General features: G+C 28.7%; 2 protein-coding genes across 2 annotated transcripts in view; one reads left to right on the top strand and one right to left on the bottom strand.

The window, feature by feature from the left end:
• LOC112603369 overlaps positions 1-12,983 on the top strand; it is a 42,925-nt gene extending 29,942 nt beyond the window's left edge. The window contains exon 4 of the mRNA XM_025351898.1: positions 12,441-12,983. Within this exon, the coding sequence (XP_025207683.1) occupies positions 12,441-12,633 (193 nt within the window). The 3' untranslated portion in view covers positions 12,634-12,983. The remainder of the gene's footprint in view (positions 1-12,440) is intronic.
• Positions 12,984-20,913: 7,930 nt separating this feature from the next.
• On the bottom strand, positions 20,914-25,291 carry LOC112603375 (nuclease-sensitive element-binding protein 1). Its single transcript, XM_025351904.1, has 8 exons — positions 25,095-25,291; positions 24,011-24,074; positions 23,789-23,822; positions 22,999-23,254; positions 22,770-22,909; positions 21,983-22,138; positions 21,611-21,751; positions 20,914-21,433 (listed from the first exon to the last, which is right to left on the bottom strand). The coding sequence occupies exons 1-8, from the start codon at positions 25,165-25,167 to the stop codon at positions 21,386-21,388; spliced, it is 912 nt and encodes a 303-aa protein (XP_025207689.1). The 5' UTR covers positions 25,168-25,291; the 3' UTR covers positions 20,914-21,385.
• Positions 25,292-25,583: the final 292 nt, after the last annotated feature.

Raw genomic sequence — 25,583 nt, 5'->3', positions numbered from 1 at the left:
AATTGATATTAAAAAAAAAAAAAAAAACGAAATATAAAATCGGATTTACATGCAGAAATCGAGACATGAGTTGGAAGTTTACTTAAATAGAATATTAAATAGTTGTTCACCACAAAGGCTTCTCTCTTAGGTATTCGGTCTAATATTTGAATTCAATGATACGTATAGTCAATTCACAATATGTTTTGATGGATATGTTAATATGTATTATATTATATAACCTTGTCATAAATTATTAAAAAATATCGTAATAATTGAATGATTTGTATCTCGATCGGACGATTGTAAAATTACTATTTTCGTGTCATAAACATTCGTTAGAAAAAAATGTCAACGAATCCGTGAGATTAAAGAATAATAAGAATATTATTATCATTTCGCGTTGACTTGCAAGACCTTCCGAACGTCTACAATAATTTTCAATGTATTCAAAATCTAGCGCATGTATCTATCTAATTGCTAAATAATTATTTTTAAATTAACAATATTATCATCAATATGTACTTGTAGTATCGGTATTATAGGAACTTATAACCACCAAAGAGTAACAAAGAATAATCAGAAAATTACACGATGACAATAGCCGGATGACGATAGGTATAGGTCGTAATGTCGTTTTAAATTGCTAAGTATATGATATATTGATATAATATAATGTAGTTGTGATCGTCGATTATAATATTATAATATATGTAGGCGTATCAAAGAAAACAAAAAAATGAAAAGATGAGAAAAATACATTTCAGAACCAATATCCTCCCTTTGTTAAACGATGATAAGCCTTTCTGCGCATAAACGTTTGTTATGCACTTCGTGTAAAAAATATATAGACGACCTCACGACCTAAAAAATTACGCGTGACATAACATCTGTAAATTTGTGAAAAACTTTCTTTTTGCTGCAAGGCTATACAAGATACAAAAAAAATATTTAAATATCAAAAATGTGTAATTTAGAATAAGACTATTATAGCACAGAAACCTAACACATAGATTAAAACCTATACCGCATATATACTGAAACGCTAATGTATTAATTGGCATCGTTATTTTATTGATTGGCTGCCCGTAAATTAGTATTTTATAGCGTTCAAACGTTAAGAGCTGCACGCACAAGCCTATTGGTTATTTCATATAAAATTCAATAAAATGAACGTAAAATCGACATCCCGCTGTCGTCACTCGTCTATTATGGCATACATATTTTAATCGATTTACACGTTCGACTAGTTTATAAATTACATTAAAATTTATTTACGCACGTCAATATACATAATATATATGTATATTATATATATAGTACATAATATATATTATTTATAAAACGACACTTTGTATACATATTCTCGTTTTAATTGAAACTCGATTTATGAACGCATCCCTCCGATAAATGGTGGCTCGTTAAGTCGAAGATAAAAAAAAAAAAAAAAAAAATAACAAACCAATATACGTTCGTGTGTAACCCTAAACAAATATATATGTGTAAAAAACCTACGCTTGATGTCTGTAACCGATAAAAAATAAAATACAAGAGATTATCTGCAGCCGCGGTCCTTATGTGTGTGGGTCAGTGTGTGTGTGTGTGTGTGTGTGTGTGTGCGTATGCATATTAACCCGACGCAGCACTCGACTATGGTCATATAAAGGTCCACCGATAAATAGCCGAAGTGCCCAATTTAAATGTTCCCGAGATCTGGTCGGGAAACACAAACGACTGCGATCCACAGACAACTGATATACGTGCGGCGTATACGCGACATTTCCACGAGCGTCTCGCCGCGCGTTCGTTTTTTAACGTCATAAACTAAATATTTTTAAAAACTCATTAAACTCGTCACTGGATTCGGGCAGGCGCATGACAATACGTATTAACTATATATAATATACATACATATTATGTAGTGTCTGCAGCATAATCTATATCCTGTGTCACTCGACCGTCATCCTTATACGTATATAATATACTGTTTATACATGCATAACTATTATATAGGTACACGTTCGGGATCGTAAAAGAAGTTTGTGTTGTATACCACTTCCTTAGTAGTCCTTATAAAATATCACCATCGATGTCCATAAATATTGTGATACTCGGCGTTCGATCGACGCGACCTATTAAAATATAAATATTAGAATATCGATGTACGCATAATATATTACTCGAACAGTTAAAAGCATTATACAAATCACGGTGATAATAATGCGTGTGTGTTGTGGCGGATAGACGTGCGAAATATCGGAAGCCAGCGGGTTGTCCGATCGTAAAACTAATACGAAGTCTTCATTCGAATAATATTATTATTATTATTATTATTATTACTATCTACGTGTATTATAACGTGCCTGAAGTGTGTACGTGTTTCTTTTTAGTGGAATTTATTTCGTGCACGCATCGCGTTACAGTAATAATAATTATTATCGTGGCGCCGTAGTCGTGTATCAGTCCCCGAAGACTCGTCTTGTGATTTGCAAATAAAATTTTACCGCATTTAAAACGCAAGATAAATTAATGCCATCACCGCCGCCGCCGACCGCCCACTTTGTTGTACGTCATGACAATGAATCGTCTTTTTTTAGAACAAAATGCTTTATAATGTCACCGGACTTTTTTTTTTTTAGATGAATTCGGCCTTGAAATAGCGTCTTTATTCCCCGAATAGATTTGTAACTCCAACTATTATATTAGTGCAGTACAAGAGTAGACTTGGTTTGGACTTTGAATACCCTGTACATATTTTTTACCAAGTAATACATCATATTATATACCTAGTAGGTATACATTAGAAGTATTTATATTACCTCGTTATTAGTTACTTTGTGTCTTAATTATTGGTGTATAAAAAAAAATATATATTAGTCATTATTTATTATACTTAATTACATGCATATCCTGAATAGTTAATTTCCTGTCCATTGAAAGTATTTAGTTTTAAATCTTTTTTTTTTTTTTTTAATACTATTTAATGATGAATTTTAACAATTAATAATCATCTGGTAAAACTACCGGTTGAAACCTAAAAACTTAACCAAATAAAACTAAACATAATAACATGGCACTACCGGAACATTTAGACAAATAGAAATAATGACCAATAGATTGAGAATCGGGACAATATATCCGTTTAACACATGAATACCTGACATGAAACAAAGACTTGACAATTTCACGCGACATGGCAATAACAATCAAACATATTTTCATAGAATACCGATCTTACGAAGAAGCAAGACATAAACTTAATAACCTATACGAAGTCATAGGCCTAGACTACATGATCTTCTTCTTCAAAGAAACCGAACAAAAAAATTTAATAATTATAATTAATATTTTACTCTAATGTACATACTTACATTACAAGTATGAGTATTTGAAAAAAGTAATTTTTAAGTGATTAAATGTTTTATAAAAAAAGTTTTAAAACTAATGGCCTTAACCGCTGATGAAATTGTATACGGTCAATAAAAAAAAAATAATCATTATTTTAATACTCATATTTTTAACACGTCTATATCGTCTCGTGAATTTTAAATGGAAAGCAAATTCAAAGCAGTTAAATTTTAAAAAAAATAGCATGGTATTTTAAAAAATTGTATCGGCATTTCAAAAGACTTAACAGTTTACTAAACCCAGTTTGATCAACTTTTTCCCATCTCTATATATATATAACGCGGATGAACGAATTCTTGTAAGAACATGGAAAGTACAGAATTAACAATTTATAGTTATTTGAATAACTAAATGTGTACATTCATAATTGGACTGGGATACATTTAAAAGAAAAAACTAAACAAAACGAACCAATTTATTTGAGATCATATAATAATATATGTGTGAGTAAAAGAAAAACTACTATAGGCTATAAAACATAAAACTATGGATAACTGAACAAGTTTCATAAAAAAAAGAAGAAAAAAAAGAATAGGTGTTGGATGAAATAAAAACATTATCATTTCTAAATCTATATACACGACAACAAAACAAACGTTTTTTGATGTACCTAACACGAATAAAAATAAAGTAATAAAAAATGCATATAATGTTAATGTATATATTATTATATTTTATATGTGTTGTACACTTTACAGTTATATATCTTCAACTATAGTACCTATAATATATGATCTCAGTTATATTTATGATGGTCAGAAGTAAAGACTGTTTTGTCTGTTTCAAGACACAATTCCAATATCTACACCTACTGGGTATAAATATACACATAAAATGTCTTTAGAGAAATGTTATTAAAATAAAATAATATTAATCAAAATCGTCTATGCCTATACATAACGACTTAGTTTTGGATGCGAACACGCGTCGAGTGACTAATGTTTTCTTCTATTTAAATATTTTAAATGTGAAGTTTAGATTGAATGCTTTCGCGTACCTATACAAAGCAAACGGTACGAGTGCTTCGACACATTGAATTTCATTTATTCTGAGGCTTTGATAATAACGAACTCATATTCCTATAGATGTCTATTGTTTAACGATTCGTAGACACTTGTAAAAATTAAACGCATCATGACAAGTTCAATATATCTATAATACGTGATATCCATACGCAGAGTAACGTTAGATATATGAAGGGAAAAAAACCTGTCCAATAAATCGAATTGTATACATATTATAATAATATTACGTATATGTATATTGTACGCGCGTGATACTGTCAAAACATCCATACCAGTTTCGTTGATTTTTGAGATTGAAACTATAAGGTCACGTAGAAATTATAACACATAACTGGTAACAGCCATATGGAATTTGAATAAAGCAACCAAATGTAGGACTCCTTGATTTATTTTATTTTAATTAGCACATAAATCAATTGTTTAATTACTATTATTATTATTAGCAAGGATCTTACGTGTTATGATTTATTTTGATTAGATAAAATTATTTCCCACAACAGGCAGTTCTCGTGACTCGCGGCCGATCGTTCGTAAATGTTTTATGTTTACAGTTTTTCAATAAATATTTAAAAAAATGTTCTCGTCATTATCAATTTTAAAGTCAAACTATTGAGTAAGGTCTATCTCTTAGTAAATAAACAACATATAAAAATATAATATCTTCATCAACTATGCGCCAATAAGTTTTCATACTTAGTAAATACATGTATCATACGTATGTAGTTTTTGTAACCAATAAATATTAAAGCAGATTATTAAAGCAATAATTGAGATATTTGAACTTCAAACTCAATGATGATCGATAAATGTAATTAAAGGAAGTATTCCTTTCCGCGGATTATTATAATTTAATGCATAAAATGATAAAATAAAACTTCAAATTACTTAAAAAATAATTTTGATTGAATATAGTTTTATTTTATTAATACATTACCTACTTTAACAGAACATATTTTGGTACCCAAATTCCTTCAGGTGTTAATATTCTATGCTGTTAAAAATTTAGTTATATTGTTAACTTATTTTACTAAACGTATATTGTACATTCATTAATATTGAAAAGTTAAGTTTGCTTTTCTATATATATACTTGTGTATCTAGTTGTTTGTTAATTTCAAATTTTCAAATAGCTATTCATAAACTTGTTAAGACTTTTATGCATGTGCATTATAATATACATTAGGTATTTATGTATAATAAATAAACGATGTTTATTTATTGTATCTCCGCGTTATGGTGAATAATATTATAATGTAGAAACTATTAGACTACCTAACGTAATTTACCGATAATTATTAAAATCATCCACAAAATGCTTATGTAATTATTTTAATAATTTAAAAATAAACGTTAATATCAAAGTTAGATAAGTAATAAGTATAATGTTAAATACAAAAATACTGTTATATATATACACAATATACTTTTTCATAATAAATAGGTAAGTACATAAATAATAATTTGTATTTTAGTTTTCAAACATGATTTTCGTGGCTGAAAAAATATAATTGTTATTAATTTTAAATCTATAATTTAAATATTATTTTACAATTTTTTTCCCCGTCATTATTATTTTTATTAGTGGTTACAACAAATAAGTTTAGATTAAATACTAAAATATATTATTATTTTATACTATATACTATTGTAATGACTAATGATTTTTGTAATTTTATTAAATTTAAATAATCATTATTGATTATGTGCTCTTAAGTCTTAATTATATACGAATAATGTTACTCTAGTCCCATCAGGGGAAAGTTTAACTTTTCCGACAAACGGGTAAACCAGATAAGGAATCAATTACCGATTATTCATACAAAAAAATTAAAAAAATATATATTCTACTGCTCTAAATTTTAAAAACTTAAAACTATTCTCGAGAAAAACCGTTCGCGGGGTAACTTTAAATTAAAAAATAGAACGGAGAACCCGTTCTACTGTGAGTAGGTGATGTAGGTATAGTGATTTATAGTGTTTACTGTATAAAAGTTTATTTTTTAAGTAAATTTTAAATTATAGGTACATTGTACAACATCATTTTTAAAATAATATAATCATTAATCACATTAGAAGTAAACTTCAATCAAATTTATTAACTTTAATTCAAATTTACTAATTATTAGTGGTGCTGCAGTACCACTGTGTCATGACACAGTAATAAGTAAAAATCCCTTAAATTAATTTTTTTTTATTTTTTACTACTGTAATGATATTACGATATTACGCACCCGTTTTAAAATTATTTCAAAATAATAGGTAATATGTTAATTGTATAGATGTCGTTAAACAATCAATGTAGAAAATTTTCTGATTTTCATTTTCACTCAATGTCAAACAACTGTATATATATACTAATTTTAAACTCTCGAGCATGTGATATATCATATTTTATTAGATTGTAGAATGTAAATTAATGCACATAATTTTAATTGTTTGATAGACGATTTGATGTAGATACAAGTGTACAAATAAGCATACGCCAGTACGCCACATATTAAAATACTCTCTAGCTGTCTCTCAATTTTTATTTTTCAAATAGGTAAATTCTATAATATATATACGCGAGTATATGTTATTCATTATTTTTTATAAGAAAAATGTATGAATGTAACGTAATATTTAATATACTTTGTATATTATACATGAATGTAACAAAAAAATAATTTTCTGGAATCATATTTATTTTTTTAAATCAAAATGACTACAAATAACTACTATGGAAATAACTCAAATAACTAATATAGATACCTAACCTTGGACCATGTCGAGTCGCTAATTACATCGCACATCTAAACCATAGAGATTTGGCAAAATATAAGATTTCATATAAAATAGATTTGAAATGTAAAAATTATTGCTAATAATTTTGCACAGCAATATAATATTAGTACATAACCTTGTAGTGGGTCGTACGCGAAAAATAGTAATAAGTAGGTACAAAACAATTATTATGATTACTATAATAATACTAACGTTACTTAATAAGAATAATACTCATACCTATAGTTTTACACGCATGTACCTATAGATGATGGTTTCAAAAAAAAAAAAGAAGGAAAAAATTGAACTAGTCAAATTATTTATAATATAATACATGAATATACAAAACCATGATTGATAATGACATCTAGTCTACGGGATTTTTTTCACGATGAAAAAATTGTTCAAAAATTGCATAGATGAGTATTATTAAATCTAAATTTATAGATTAAGAAAAGAATGCAAATGACGGACCTGACCTACAGTTATTTCTATCAAACTGAAGAAATATTGAATAGATAATTTTTAAATAAAAAAAAAATCGAATAGGTGCCCTAATTTTTGATTGGTTTTTTTAAATTGGTCAAATTTGTTTTACAAGTTAGGAACATACATGTTCCTATTTATTTAATCATTTAATTTTTCTCCTATACATGCATATCCTCTTGTTCGATAAAATTTAATTTCTATACATACATATAGTTTAATGTACATACATAGGTACTATTAGTTATGTACTCTTAATGAAGTCTCTTCGTTAAAATTTAAGACTACGCCCATTTCCTGTTATATTTGGATAAACAATAATTAATTATAGGCTACAAAGCTATAATATATGGCTAAATGAAAAAAGATTTTCTTAAATGCATTATCATTTTTTTTTTTTTTTTTTTTTTTTTATTTAAACCATTTCGTTCAATCAAAATATCTTTATCATTTATTATAAATATTCGTGTGTACACGTCAAGGTTATATTTTATTTAAGTCAACTCTCAAAATGTTACAACAACATTTAAAAAACCATGATAACATGCTGATATTTAAACCTATTGTATAATAATTATAATAATTAATAATTTAACGTGTTCACTTCAGAATTAAATGAAATTCGAATATTTCGTTCCGTGCTGTTACGGAATGGATGCCAAACAAATTGGCTACCAACTGCTGCAATTATTGTTTATCCTAGTTACACTGATAGCAGCATTATGATGTGAATCGCAAATTCAATTATCCCAAATTTCGAATAAAGTTTTTGTGTTTTATTGAACTTTTAAGATTTAAAGAAATCCCTCGCTAATAAGCAATTTAATCATAGAATTCGATTGTTGTTGCTAAAACTGCAAATAGCTGTCGGTTCAACGAAAATAATCTTCACCGATCAATTATATTATAGCGGTAGAAAAAACTAAGCTCGCGACGACGTCTGCCAGCGGTCAGATAAAAAAAATCAATTAAATCTTCTAAACTTGTTTTAAAACCTCGCCGATTCGGACCTAAGAATGGTACAGTATATATATATAATAGAATATTCGGGAATCTTCTAACACATTTGTAATATAATCTGTTAGACCGTTAAACCTTGCGTTGAATTCGGTAGTATGATCATAATAGCAGCTTGATACGATGTTGTAAAATTTGACATACCTAATAAACAGCATATTATGGTATAATAAAATTGCGTGTGAATAACTTAAAACCAATAATATTCTGCCTGCGTTCAAATCTCAGTATATATCTGTGTAAATTGAGTTTGAGATATTTCACTATCTGTATGATGAAATATTTCATAAATTCTTAAAACAATTTCTTATAACACAGATATTGATGATGTTGATGCATTGAGTGTTTTCAATTTTGGTAAATTTGTAGAGAAAGTATTCTGTATATTAATTATGTACGATAGGTAGGTGCATTGTATCGTTTAAACATTTTTTTTACGTATAATGTCAATATAAAACATTATAAATACTTTTATAATATTAACTATAACGACTATAACAACAAGTGTACATAAAAATAAAGCTTAATACCTATAATAATAAAAAACAAAAAACAATTATTAAAATATCGATATATACATCTCACGGTTATATATTTCGTTAAATTTTCAAGCACCACAATATAATATTTAATAATATATATTATTTTATTGTCTAAGGTTTAAATCGAACACGAACCGTACAAAAAAATCAAATCGATACGACTGTACACGACATACACGACTGCACGCGCATATATAATACGTACGTACGTATACGATCGTAGATATCGTAAATTGTAATATTACCTGTACCGTATTTTTCAATGGTATTATTTTCGCACCAATAACGCGTAATGATTACGAACGATACGTAGGTATATATTATCATTTAATAACATTATCTCACATTGCGGTATTCGCCCGTCCGGATCTTGTATTCCACCTGCGCATATACGTATTTATGTATAACTAATAATAATTATATTATGTACCTACATACGATGGCGGCGTTCGAATGTGTCCGACCACTAAATGGCGATTTCATCACTTCGTGACACGACAAATGCCAATATATATAATATATATACAGTAAAAGCCGCTTATTAGAAACACTTTGGGACCAAGGTGAATTGTGTCAATTAACCGATTGTTTCTAATAAGCGATTGAAAAAAAAAAATGAATAATAGGTACGCGAAAAAAATATGTATGTATGTATGTATGTACCTATATTGTATAATTTAAAAAAGTATGCACAATTGTGTATATTTTACGATATTATGTAAAATATTTATCATTCGTAATTTGTTTTTTTACGTCGAGTAACTCCATGACCATATTTTCATACGAGTAATATTGCCCCTTTAGCTTTGTCACTTATTTTGAGTGCGTATGTGTGTTCAGGTAGAGCTCCAAAATAAAGCCCAGTCTCGTCCTCATTGAAAATATCAGAGCGTGTGTATTGGGCTAGCAAATCGGTCAAATGAGTTTCAAACCACGAATGGTCGCATGAAAATTGGCTAAAATCTTAGCGTTTAGACATTTTTAGATTTTTAGAAAAAGGAAACACTAATAATCTTTACATACGCACGCTGAAGCTAAACTACAAACGGTACGACCAGTACGTACAGAAAGAGCATTCTCGCGATAAATTACAGTAAAAATAAACGTAACGACAGCAAAGATAAAATTGAAGTACATTGGTTATCACTAGATAATCGGTGTATATGTCAACTGACCTTCTCCCAATTGTTTCAAATAACCGATGTGATGTTTCAATAATCCGATTTATTTTCAATGTTCTAATATACGGCCGATCCGTCCCGAGACATTTTGTTTCAATAACACGATTGTATCAATTATCCGTGTTTCTAATAAGCGGCTTCTACTGTATATCGTACAAATCTAACTGATCGAGTGTAAGAACAACACAACATATTGTACTTGCGTAATAAAGTCGTAGCTAACGCAGACGTCATTGCCACTCGCGTGTACATAAGTATATAGGTAGGTACCTATTGCCGCGATATCGAGACGCGTGTAAAATTTTACCGGAAGCGTTATATAGTTCGGTATAGCGAAAACCGTTCTCTATCAATCCTTGAACTCGTCATGATAATTTTACGTCGGTCGAGTACGCACGACGTACGAGAAAACCTCGAAACGGTTCGATTGCTCAGACGTGTGTACGCGTACAATAAATACGAACTGCAGAAACCCGGAAAGTGGTCGCGGTTGTGTATAGGTACACCTAATGATATGTCAAAGTCATATGTATTATAGTGTGTGACGTGTTTTTTTTATTTATTTATTTATTTTTTGCAGGTAATCGTGTAATTAAAAAAAAAATTTTAAAAAAAATGTCGAAGTTCGCGTATAAGTGTGTGTTTGCTATCGAGAAGGGTAATTGGGATGAATCGCGCCTCGGAATAATAGCTGTACCGCCCGCCCGATTACACCTGCGCCCTTCGAGTAGAGTACCGGAACGCCGAGTTTTTTGATTGCATATTATAATCATGCGTATAATGTAGACAACACGTCCGGAACGTATAATATACAGTAAAAAAATTAATAAAAATTTGTTGACCCTGACTTGACTTTCAATTCGGCAAAAAAATTCGAATTTTTAATTCCACATGTATGCAATCATGTTGATGACTAATAAGTGATTGTTCGGTAGACCGTATGTAGTTATAAATATTGTTACGATATAGTATATATTATATTATAGCAAGAGTACAAAACACTCAAACGAAATCGCAACAACTCCTATATAATACCTTCTTATTTCTTGAGAACGATCTATAGAATTGATATTTAGACTAAATCTTATACCTATTGACTTCTTGTTCAAACTTCCAACAAAAAAAAAAAAAAAAAACATTCAAATACATTATTTTTAATTTTTGTAATAATACTTACCATCTGTATCATATAAAACCATCACGATAACATCAATATATTTTAGTGCGAACAAATGACAACAGGTGCGGTTTAATTGCCTGCGTACATAACTCAGATACCAGCTAGCACATCTCTGCGAGTTGTGGCCCACTTTAAATCATATTACACTTAATTATTGTTTACTATATTATTATATAATAATAATATGATTTTACTCATCGCCGCGATATTGAAATAGTACCCTTTGGCCGCGGAGGAAGCTCTAGTAGACAATTATTGCTTCTTTCGTAGACTCGCAGCACGTCGCGTTCTTCTGTTTTCCGCTCTACATACGTATCGTCATGAACAATAAACGATAAACCTACCAATATGATGTACAGCGCTATACATCATTAATATTATATAACATTATAACAGAAGTCCTATCAAAACTCGGTGACTTTAATAAGGAGTGATCGCGGTAGTACTGTATCCATGTACAACAGATACGCATCATAGGTGGAAATTTTGCATTCGCCTCGAATTTCTCTGCAGTAGAGCTTTTAATGCATTTTAAATACCTATTCAACACTTTTGATATGCGCCGATCGAGCGACCTTTTCGCACGCAATATAATCGCTTTGGTTATTATTTCTTTCCGCGCAAATCCAATACGCACATTTTGTGGACAATATTTTTCTATCGCCAAATCGCGTCGTACCTGCCTGTATAATAATATAATGTACACGGTAGATGATGTGACACACTAGTCGTTGTCTAATATTTTTGTTTCACACGTTCTGTGTGAAAAAATAGAAGCGTCGCTATATCTACTCAATAATTGTTATTTATTATGATTGATCTCTATACTAGCCTGTCACTAATAACGATTGTATTTTAGATTTCGGTCGTGTTTGAAAACGATCGGTACCGGATCTGCAAACCTGATTGGCAAGCTGTTCTTCAACGTGGTGCAGACCAAGTGTTTCGTGCTGAAACGTGTGCGGGTGTGCACGAAAAAGACGTGGTGGGGCAAGTGCCACAGACACGAAAGTAGGAAGAAAGCTTACATCAGGAACAATCTTGCATATTGAACAAAATTTAACTTTTGTATATAATAAACCTTTGTATGTATATATATATATACATACAAATTATTTATAAATAAATTATAAGACTTCTCATTCTCGTCGAACTCTGCAGAGCGACTTATTTTCCATACGAAGTAGTGGTATATTCATCATACACACACATTCACTTCTACACTTTATATACCTAGCCGGCAAACGGATCTTTTTTGTGTATTCATAGATACATGTCTAGCCATAAATTACGTTTATGGGTGCTTATAGGTACTGAACGCTATCAACTGTTATTATTATACTATAAATCATCCTAAATTATATTGTAGAATATGTACGATTTGTAGTTTTTTATAAAGTGATTAAATTATGTAGGTATAGTATATAGATAGGTAGGTACTGAAATTTGAAAAATTTAGATTATTACCATTATAAATAATTATAATGTTGTGTGTTAGTACGGGCCACGGGGTCAATGCACATTTTTTCGCGTTTATCTCCTCTCATTCAAGTTGTATACTTTTATTGTATTGTACCTAAATTTGTTAATTATGATTTAATGTTTTTGCTGTTCAACAGCAATTTGTGTATCTATCTGTCGACTTACCTTGGAATGAAATAAAAAATAATCGAAGATTTCAACTGAAGGTATTGGAATATGAGTTTAGACCGTTTGAAAATTATTATTAAGTGATTGAAAAAAATATTAAACTATTCACCACCAAATACGTACATAAAAAACACGCCAATTCTCATAATATCTGTAGGTAAGTACGTATTTTGTTACACGACTAAATCCACGTGTATTAAATTACGTTTATAAATTGATCTGCGCGCGTTTTTTTTTTTTTAATTTCCAACGTGTTCATAAATACTATCTCTAAAAGTTACCATTTTATACGGTTACTAATAAAAAGTTAGTATTTCCTTTTAAAAATAATGTCTTAGACTAGATTTCTAGTCTCCTGAATCAATACCTACTGTTCATCAGATCTAACAAAATTAGACGGGTTTAGTTGAATTTAGTTGCGTACCAACAACTTTAAATGTAATTTCTTATATTTCTTATTCTATATTGAGCTATTAACTAAAAACGATAACTGAACAAATATTGTTTCATGAATTTACAATTTAACTTTACATTAAATGAATATCAATGTTCATTGAAATGTATTACACATTTCTATAATATAGATTATTCATGAGAAAACATATTATATAGAAAATTATTTCGTTATGATTTAGCAAAGGCAGAAAACCACCAATATCTACCTGATTATACCTAGCTTTGTCGTGATTATTTTAATAAACATGAAAAAAATTACAGCCAATTTATGCATTAGATACCTGTATACTTACGACTCTTTGCATGTAGTGACGGTGATTATTTTTTATTTTCCATAATATAAAATATGATAGCAAGAGAAATATTATTCACCAATTGTTCAACTATATTAGTTACTGCATTCGTTTTGTAAAAAAAAATATGCATAATTTACACACATTAATTTATTCATCACTTGTGTTAAAAGCGATTTATTAATAATCACAATCATTGGATCTTAATATCTTATACATGTTTAAAAACACAAAAATACAATTACTCATGTTGATAATATATTTATAAACTAGAATAGTATAATATAATTATAAATATTTAAAAATAAATGATAACTTGTATAGGTAAAACGTAACTAACCTCGCCCAAAGTCAGTATTATTATTAATTTTTTAATTATATAAATTCATAGTAGATAATAATAACGTTAGATAATCGTGTTATAAACAAATGTGCTGCCGTTATAGATGTTGTAAATTTGAAAATAAGCACAATATAATACGAGTATATTATAAACATATAAATCACTCGTGCGTTACATAAACAATAAGTGAATACTATTAAACATGTATGTTGATTTTAAATATTAGATAGGCTTAGTATTTATATTTCTTCGATGCTGTACAATATAGTGTATAATATTATTCTAGTTTATTCTGTCGGTGACTTGCTACGTAGGAATCTTATAATTATAGATGTACAATATGTTATGTATTTTATTATAGGTATTCACCAATATTTATTGTAGACAATACTATTATAATTAGGTATAATAATTGTGTAATTTGTGTTCTATTATTTTATTTATTAGTTAGTTGTTTATTCGTTTTATATGGTCTATAAATGTGTGCATTTTTTTTTTTTTTTTTTTAATGAAATAAAAACAAATCAATATACAATCATACTTGAAGTTATTTATGTATTTAAAATTTGTTTAATTATTTTTATACCTAAACTTGCGCATCCAGAATTGAGAAAACATCTATATTGTGTATTTACCGCAGTACCGATTTCCAATATTTAAAAATAATAATAACTTTATTGTAAGAAATTTACAATAAGTGATAATGCTTTAATTATTTCATGATTTAAACAAAAAAATTATATCATCATTAAATCGTCTATCTCCGAAAAACACAAAATATTTAAAGCAAATGCAGCGAAATACCTATAATATAATGTTATATACGTATACACTATAATTATGGGCGCTCGGAGGGGGGACGGGCAAACGGAGCATTTGCCACCCCCTGGAATTCAAATATAACGTTGAACATTATTATAGCTTTTATTTTGATTTAAATAAACATTTCATTGATATTTTTACTTAGTATGTGGAGGTAGCCAAAATAAAAATGATTGGTAAAAATGAAAGATAAAATTATTTAATTAAATGCTTGTTCGTTGTAATAACAATACATTAATTAATACAAAATAACACGTAGATAAGATGACCGATACACATTACGCACACGACGTCTAAAAATAAACCGAATGTACAATATTGTTATTTATTTTATTATGTTGGAAACTATTGTAATAATATTGTGAAATTAAATTATTCGTCAACGCGCCGTCAACGGTGAAACACGGACCACGCTAAACTACGTACGTATTGTGTTATTTATAATATAGTTAATATTTAATTTTATTGTTATACTTTATTGTGATTATGGACATTAGAATTTTTTTATTTTTAATCCAAGCTTTTTGATTCTCTTAATGAAATCTTTACTGACTCTTACTTCAACTATTGAAATAAATAATACAGTCAATACAGATTCGTCGGGATTGTGTGTAATTGAAAGTTATTTAATAACGACTAAACACCATAATATAATTCTGACACATTTTGTAGTTTGCAAGAAATATATATTTTTTTAAATGCTTTCTAGCGTTTGATATCATATAATTCTAAAACATTTTGTAGTTTGCTAGGAATTAACTTTTTTTAATGTACTTTTTGATGTTTGATTTCATTATGCCCCTCCCTGATAAATTTCCTGCGGGCGCCCATGACTGCGAATAATGCACATAATAGGTATAATCTATTTTTTACATTAAAGTTGAATGGTTTACATTCAAAAATACAATGTATATTTAAAATAATTGGAAACTTGGCCAAGTAAGTCTACTTACATACATTTTTCTCGATTTTTATTGGTCGTGTGCAGCTGTGGCTTTTGGTTAATTATAATTGGTACTTCGGGAGTGATGAAAGCAAAACGTTTTTTCTCATCAAACAATCATCAACCTCGTTTGTACAAAATGTATTTTATTTTTATTTTTTATAATAAACATAATATATGATACATAAGTATCGACACACATATTGATTAAACCATTCCGAATAATAAAACATTCGACGTGTTCGAGTAAATCTAAATTTTAATTTCTTTAACGATTGGATCTGAACGTATTGTTTATCCCAAGACTTCATTAGGTACCAACTATAAACGAATTATTTAATTTTAGATTCTGAGTGGTTTGATAAATTCGTTTCTTATGTTTCATAAAATAATTTATTAATAAATATTACCCAATTATTAACAATGATTTTTGTCGTATGTTATATATAGGTACCAAAGTTTCTTAAATCTAATACAGTAGGTAACAGTTATTTTAAATATTATCTATGTAAGCAAATATCTTATGTTAAGTAGTTGTATTTAAATAGGTATTTACTGTTTCATTGGTATTTCAAATACATTATTTAAAACATACCTAACGAGTATTTATAATAATGTGTTATAACTATTATTATTAAATAACAATATAAAATGTAAAAATATAGGTAGGTAGTTATCCAAAGTTAAAATAATATTACCTATATATACTTTATGTTATAATAATATAGGTATCACCTTTATATAATGGCTATTTATAATTATCCAAATTTTTCATCTATTTGATTATTTCGGTACAATTCATTTCTGAAACTCATTCTTCAGTTGACTTCCTTAGTAGTCACTAGTCAGTGCAATTACGTACAAAATAGCAGGCTACTGTGGAATTGTAATGATTGTATTAAATTTCAGTTCAATAATAAATTATTGAAAATTGAAATTGTACGCTGACGAAAAACGAACCAAAATCTGTCCTTTTAGACTAAATATATTTATATTTGCTTAGGACACTTTATTACCTATATTATATTAGATTCTAAGCGATTTTACAATTTTGTGTCCTTGTGTGTGTGTGTGTGTGTGTGTGTGTGTGTGTGTGTGTGTGTGTGTGTGTGTGTGTGTGTGTGTGTGTACTTGTACACGATAAGTAGTCGATAAATTGCTTTGATTTTCGAAAAATGTAGCTAGTTTCTGACAAAAAATCGGATGTAGTTTGTACTTTGGAGCTGTTGCAATAAAAAGTGCTATGCATTTTTCTTTAGAAGTGGGAAAAAAATTAAGGAAAAATAGAAATTTTTTTTGTAAACCCAATTTTTGACAACATCGATTTTGTTTAGCATAACGTAAGAACGAATATTATCCATAAATACTTGAAATTTTTGACCAAATGTTTATATTATCATTTTCTTATTGAATAATAACGTTTTCAAAATGTTTAATTCTTTTTGAGCCATGGGAAATTTTCAATTTTTTTTCTATAATTAATTATAAACAATTAATTGCTGGGTCAAAATTCTTGAATATTTTATACAATATCCCAAATAATTTGTTCTTATATTTGTATAAAAATATTAAAAATACATAAGCACAATTATTTTTTATATGTATTTAAAGTAGAATTTTGACAAAATTTATTAATTACTATTTTTTAATTAGAAATATATTAAAAATTTTCTTTTTATATCCAAGTTTTAAAAATTGTATACAACATTTTCCATAAATATTAAAACTATAAAATCTAAAATGTTTTATAGATATTTGAAGTTCTAATTTAGACGATATGTTAATTGTTTAGTTAAAATTTAAAAACATTTTTGAGAACTTAAAAATTGTTCGTACAATTATATCATAAATTTTACTGTGTAGGTACAATAAAATTTTTTTTTTTAAAGATATTATCTATTAATACTATCAAACTATTTTTACCGTTTTACGGTATTTACAGAACGATGTTATTGAATTTTGAGTTATATAAGTTGATATAATTATATGATAAAAATATACATTAATTATAATTAGGGTCCGGATTTATATACATTTATTATATGTTTTTTCTGAACCGTCCAAAAAATAGCTAAGTTAGCTTCAAGTTTGATCTGTAGTCAATAGATCCGAAATATAAAGTTTAATTTTGCATATTTTGACATGTACTATATATTTTTATTGCATGTACACGGTTTTTTAAATGCCTAATATATAATATTTTGCTAATTTTTATTAAAATAACGTATTTATAGTTATATTTATAGGTCATTTAATTAGACCAAGTCGTTTTCTTATCAGAGACCTATTGGGACAAGTAGACAGTAGTAATCTGTTACAGAGTAGTTTTTAGTGAATCATAGGTACTTTCATAAGTAGTACTTGTCGTGAATCCGAGTACGCATAACTTTCACTCGATTTTATTTATTTATATTTAGGTAATGAAAATAAAAGGCATTTTTTTTAATCGATTTTTTTTGTATATTATAGGTTATGTTTCTATAAAATAAGAGTATATACCTATGCATATTTTTAAGGTTTTTACAACATATAAATCCGGGCCCTAAATTTAATAATGCTACTTAATAACATAATAAATGTAATATTTTCAATTAAAAATGTTATTGGTACTAAAATAAATGACAAATTGATATCAAAAGATACACTTCGTGATATAAGTTGATTAACCGTCTCCGCTCAGAATCGTTTGTTGTAATACGGTGATGTTGATGTATCATTGAATTCATATTTGTCACATTCATAATAGTGATCCACTAGATACCGGATACTTAATGTACAACAGTACGGCTACTTGTCTACAGTTTTTTTCTTTATTGTTGTCGGTATTTTTTATTTTTTATTAGTGCGAACGGAAAATTGAACTAATTTTCGCGAAAAACAAATTGTACATGTAAATATTAAATTATTTAAAAAATATTACTAGCATGTTGTTGTGTCATCGTTATAAGTTATAACGATTGTTTATTAAAATCAGTATAAATAGCTTAAAATTTGATGTTTAAATGTGTTTCAGAATCGCACTCGTTTGGGTTACCTACTTCAACAATTATTAACTTATGATTTATGTTTAGGGTTTTTACAATAGCTTTAATATGCTAGTTATTATTAATTGTTGGGTATTATATTATTTAGTTTTTATCCCTACAAAGTGACCGAAATAACAAAGCCACGTAGTTAACATTTATTAAATTCAGTAAATAAAAACATATTTTATTTTAATTTATACCTAAGTTATTTATTAAATTATTTGAATATGTTTTAATCACTCTGTTAAGTACTTATAGGACACGTTACCTCAATTTGAGGTAGGTATTGCCATATATTACTACCTACTAAGTTTATTAATAATATTGAAAGTTCCTTTGCGAAAAATTCTGCAATTTTTTGGCAGGGAAAAAATGGTTATTGACATAATCCAATAATAACCGAGAAAATTAAAAATATCTTGGATCAGCACAAAAAAGCCACTGGAAGTTGACGATTGAAACATTTTCATTTTTAACAATTCCAAAAAACAATAGGTACCTACCGTCATACAACGTCCAAAATCTAAAATGAATAGGTAAATACCTACTACTTAAAAATTACTTAGGTATATGGAATTAATTATTACATCATAACTTGCACGATTTATTTGATTTTTAGTCTAATTCTCACTTTAGATCAACTCGCTATGAATTTTCATCGTTAAAATTATATTGATATTTTTTTTTATAAAAAAATTATACCCAACATCCTTATAAAAATGTACGGTTTTAAAATCCACTTAACTAAAAGATAAACTTTCGATTTTATCATTAAATTTTAATATGAAAATAGTTAAATTAATTGTTCAGAACTACCTACTAGATAAGTTTAAATTCATAAACATTTACTATCCTTTGTGGCTTTGTTTGCATAAAATGTATTTAGAAATGAATACTGCATTTGTATATGGACTAAATAAAAAAATGAGAATCAAATTTTTAAATAATATACATTTCAAAGGTAAAAAATCATTTTACATTAATTGTATATGTATGAAATTGATACATCAAATCTGAAGCACAATTTATATAAAAAAAAATCCGCAATTATAGGAGTTTAAACAATATCAACACCTACCCGATAATTATTTTAACAATATTCTAAAAAGTACAAATTTGGCCAGTTGACATAAGTGATGGGAGTACAAAATAAAATTTTAAATATCTAAATAGTATTCAACTAAAAAGTAGATCGATATTTTTTTTTAATTTGAAATTGCCAAAAAATTTTACAACTATAGAAATTTAATAAATAAAATATTATTTTTAACAGTTTAGATTTGAATATAAGATTGAAAAAAATCAGCAGTATTGATCTCACCTTCATATTTAAGTAAGATAAAATTTAATACTAAAATATTAAATTTAATCTGAAACATTAGTACCCATTTTTCATTTCATAACAGTATTTTACAAGTACTGTTTTTGACCTTATATTATTCAGGATATTAAAACAACTTTGTATAAAATGTTAAAAACTTTTAACTAGTATGAAAATTAAATCTTAGTTTCACAAAAAGTATAATAAATTATAAATATATATTTATGAAATATACAGATATATTTTAATCTAAATCTAAAATATTGCCTTTTCTAATAAATTATTCATCAAACACATTACAAATGTTTGGTGGTAACTAGTATGAAAATAATTTAATAAATTGATATGTGTACTATAGTACAAAAATTTTTTCAAGTTTAAGGTAATAAATTATTATATGTACCTCTTTTTTTTTATCATAATTTAAGATTTTTTTAGAATAAATAAGGTTTGACATAGTAATAAAACAATTCTAATATATACGAAATTATACAAATATATATTTCGTTTTTCCTCCATTTACTCATGCACACATTGCTTGTCTAAAATATAGTATTATTCAATATTTTATTGTATTCAACACATTTATGTTTCATAAAAAAAATTAATTTTTTCTTTGTGATAATTATAAAAAAAAAAAAAAAAAGTAAATAGGAAAAATTATCATGCAAAATACTTTAAAGATGTAAGATTTACAGATTAAGATCAAGCAAGATAACCCGACAACCCAGGTCTTGTTTGGATTGTAATAGAAGAGTTAATACATATCAAAAGATGTAGGGCAATCAAAAAAACCAAATTGATTATAGTAGAACTTGTTAAGAGTCATAATCGTGGCGAGTGGAACAAATAAAACGTCCGAGATTAGATACATGAAAAACACAAATGCGTAAGAGAAAATTAAAACAAGATTCTATGATAAATATACTGTTTGCGACTTAATCAGATGTTTAAGCATGGCTACTATCATCCAATTCCAATGTTTCACCTCCAAAATTCTGAAAATAAAAGTAAAATTACAAATGAGATTTTATAATATAAACAAAGCTCTATTAAATAAATTAGTTCTTTCTATTAACATTTTATCTTTAAAATATGAATAGAAAGAAGTTACACACGCTTTTATTAAGTTATAGATCTCAAACATTTTAAGATAATTATTATGTATATATTACTTTTTGTTTGGATTCATTGTCACTTTGGCTGTTGGCTCTTGGAGGACCATCACTTCTCGCTCTAGAACGATTATTACGACGACGGTAGCGAGGGCGAGGTCTATTCGCTCCATTTTCATCACTTTGGTTATATTCATTGTCCTGATAGTATATTAAAATTGATTTAAAAATGCATCAATAATATAATTTCCATTAAACTGAAGTTTCTTTCAGTTTTGATATAAGTATATATATACTTACACACATTAAAATGTATGAAAATAAATTTATAATCTTTTAATATAGTTTTAAATTATATAATATATTAGCTTAAGTTTATTTAAAAATAAAATATTTCTCTTAAATAGATTTTTCCTCTGTTAATATTTTTACCTGATTTTCATCTTGATACGGTCTTCTGGGTGGACCTCCTGTTCCACGACTCCCTCTAAATCCACTGCCTCGTCTAAAGAAACGTCTGGGAGCACCCATTCCACGACCTCTGCCTCTACCAGGAGGTGAACTATCATATCCATAGTTATCTCCACCCTTAAATCAAAACATTTAATGAATGTAGTTTTTAGTTTCAGACATTTCATTAAATTTGGTATAGATATAATAATTTATCACTCTTAATTACACACAATAATCCTTCTCTTGTTGCCTAATTACTATAACTGAACTACATTAATAATGTTTGAACTTCTTTCAGTGCATTGTCATATTATTTCTATAAAGCATGATAAAAAAACAATATATCTATTTTGAAAAGTTTGACTTTGTAATTTTGAACATGTTAAAAGACTGAATTTGGTAATAAAGCTAATATCTTTTTAGTTCACAATTTATTAAATCATAGCACAGGCAACGAAAAAAACTTGAATATTTAAATACTTTTCATCATGTGCAGGAATATAATTACAAAAATTCTTTTGTAAGAACAGCATATCTCAACTAGTCAGCAAATCTAAAAAACCAAGTAGCTCTGAATATATGATATCATATTAGATGCTTAATATAATATAATATATAATAGTTTTATATTTTTAAGATTGTAAAAATTAAGACTAAATACTTCAATTATTAATTACAAAATTAATAATACATGAAACCTATATTACCCTATAGTTATAAATAAAAATAATAAACATTTTATTATTAAATTATAGATTATTCTTACATTATAATCACCACCTTCTCCTCTATTTGGTGGTGGACCTCTTCGATTACCACGATAGCTATTATACCAATTCTGTTGACGCGGCTGGCGGTAACGTCTTGGTTGTTCTCCTACTTCATTTTCAGTTTCTTCTTTGTCACCTAAACAATATTGTGTTAAAAATCATGTAAATGTAGAAATTAGTTAAAAATAAATGATTAAATACATTAATGATAATGTTGGTACATACCACTTGGACTACCATCTCTTGGAGGTTGACCACCATTTCTTGGACGGGTATTAGGACGACGTCCATAAAACCACTGGCGATAGTTATTTCTCCTTCTTTCAGCTGCATAAGGCGATCCTTTAACAGCTTCTCCATCTGGACCAGTAACATTTGCTGCTTCATGACCTTTTTCACCTTCGACAACGTCAAATTCTACGGTTTCTCCATCACCAACACTGCGTACAATTTTCTTAGGGTTGTTCTTGATTATAGCAGACTAGAATTAAGGTATATGTTTGAGAATAAATATTTACAATTATATTTCAAAGTTAATTTTATTAATAATATCATATACCTAGTAAAGACACTATTTAATTAAAATAACAAAATATAATTTATAATTAAGTATTTTTTGTAATTTTCACTGATTAAGATTTAAATAAAGAGTTATTGTTAAAGTATTGTATTAAGGAACTGTAAATGTGTATGAAATTATAATTTAAATATTTGTTACAAAAAATAAATAGAATCTTCATTAACTGTGGAGATTGAAATAAGTATGAAACATTTTATATTTAAAATGGTTTTATATATTGAAATTTGAAGAGTGTCTGGGTAATTTGACAATTATTATATACTCAAGTTTTTTTTTTTTTTAATCATCAAGATACACCTGTGTAAATACTGATAAAACAGTACATATTTACTATAAGGTTATGATACAATTTGGTCTATCTTTATTGTATTTTATGCACATTTTTAGTTTAATAAATAGTAAGATAATAAGAAATATTCATAATTATATAATTACCTGATGTACAAATATATCTTCTTTTGTATCATTACTAAAAATAACATAACACAAATAATTATTAAATGCATTTTCTAAGTACCATTAATGGTATAAGTATATTAAAGTTTTTAATGTATATATGTTTAATTAAGTTTAATAAATAAACAATAAAAAAAAAAAAAAAACTCAAGTACATGTTTTTGATTTTATATCAAAAACAATTTCTCAGTTAACACTTACCGGTTAATAAAACCATAACCACTTTTGACGTTGAACCATTTAACTACGCCAGTGACTTTCACAGCTAAAATAAAAAAAAATGCCCAAATTTAATATAAAAACACGAGAATACCACAATAGTGAGATAGTCAGGTTAAAATAGTAAAAAATATGTCATAAATATGACCTAAGTGACGGAGGTTAATAATTCACGAGGGGGGGAGGGACATTGAATATTATCTGCGCATTTATTTATGGACGGAGCAATTTTAGTCACGTCCACTATCCGTCATAATAACGAGCGATCAAGCTAAAAATACGCCGAGCGTCATTATCATTTATCGGTTCCAGAGATGAGGGTATGTTGTCGAGGAAATTTATTATTTATTATTATTATTATTATTATTATTATTATTATTATCATCATCATCATCATCACCAACAACATCGTCATTATCAATATTACGACATGTTACAACAACTAAAGTAATAGGTGTTACAAGCAAATAACAAAACAACCGCGTACATTCATGGTAGATAATATGAAAACTCGTCCGTCGATCAGAGGGGAAAACACCAACAATAACCCGACCATCAGTATATTGGTGGCAGTGGCCGGATCGAGGTGTGGGTGGAGGTTCGTACTGTTTGTAGGTCTGGAGACATGATGTCGATGAGCAGCGTGTGTACGATATAACAATACAACAACAAATACCGGACGTAAGAGTAATACTATTGATTCCAAACTTCACTGAAGTCGGCACTTCCAAGTTCAAGCGCTTCAGATAGCGCGGGGATGTGAACGCGACACGCGTTACAGCGTACACCGTGCGGCGTGCAGACAAACGAACAAAAACAAACAACAATCATCCCGGGACGCTCGTCACAGGTGGGGTGGGGGAGGGGGAGAGAGCGAAAAACAACGAATTCGTGTCGGGTAAAAAAAACGCGTCCCGCGAAAACGGCTGCGACGACAAAACGCGCGCCTTCGGAAAAAGCACGTGAACCGTTCGTGCCGCCTCCTAATTGTTAATGGCGACGACGACCGTTGTGCGTGGGACGATTGACCCCCCTGCGGAGAGCGTGCGCGCGATGTCTTACTCACATATGACCGGCTTTTGGGCCACGGGCTTCTGCGGCGGCCGTTCCGTCCTTCTCTCGCCGACTTGTTCCGCCATTTAGTTGTTAAAACGACGGCGGCCCGAACTATGATGTTAAAGATGGAAAAAAATTACCCCAACGCTAACTCCTGCCTGATGTTCACCTTCTCTGTCGTTGTACTCCACTGGCTGGATGGCGGTCGGCGGTGGCTGCTGGCTTGCGCGCCGAGCCGACGGTGCCGGCCGCCGCCGACGGCGCACGACGCGCTACGGACAAAGGTATGGTCGGTCGACGGATGCGCGGGACCCGCGGCCACCGCGTGACGTCATCGTGCGTAACGTCATGCTCATTATCGCGCGCGGCAAGTTGCCGGCTTGTGCGGAGCAATAGCAGCGGGTGTCCGGCACCGTCGTACCTTGTCACCTCGTGCCGCGATCACGGTGCCGATAGACGAGAGGGCGCGGGCGCGAGTATTGTTTTTTTTTTTTTTTTT

Source organism: Melanaphis sacchari, unplaced genomic scaffold (assembly GCF_002803265.2).
Source record: "Melanaphis sacchari strain LSU unplaced genomic scaffold, SCAv2.0 Contig106_pilon_pilon, whole genome shotgun sequence".
NCBI lineage: Eukaryota > Metazoa > Arthropoda > Insecta > Hemiptera > Aphididae > Melanaphis > Melanaphis sacchari.
The sequence above is the reverse complement of the archived record's forward strand: the minus strand, read 5'-3'. Positions and strand labels throughout refer to the sequence as shown.

Bases quoted from the DNA above. Each gene is read 5' to 3' on its own strand.
- LOC112603375 (XM_025351904.1), bottom strand. From the start codon at position 25,167: ATGGCGGAACAAGTCGGCGAGAGAAGGACGGAACGGCCGCCGCAGAAG. The intron at 23,255-23,788 runs GTAATTATATAA...CCTTAATTCTAG, and splicing joins AAGATATATTTGTACATCAG to TCTGCTATAATCAAGAACAA. The intron at 21,434-21,610 runs GTAATATATACA...TTTTATTTTCAG, and splicing joins ACAATGAATCCAAACAAAAA to AATTTTGGAGGTGAAACATT.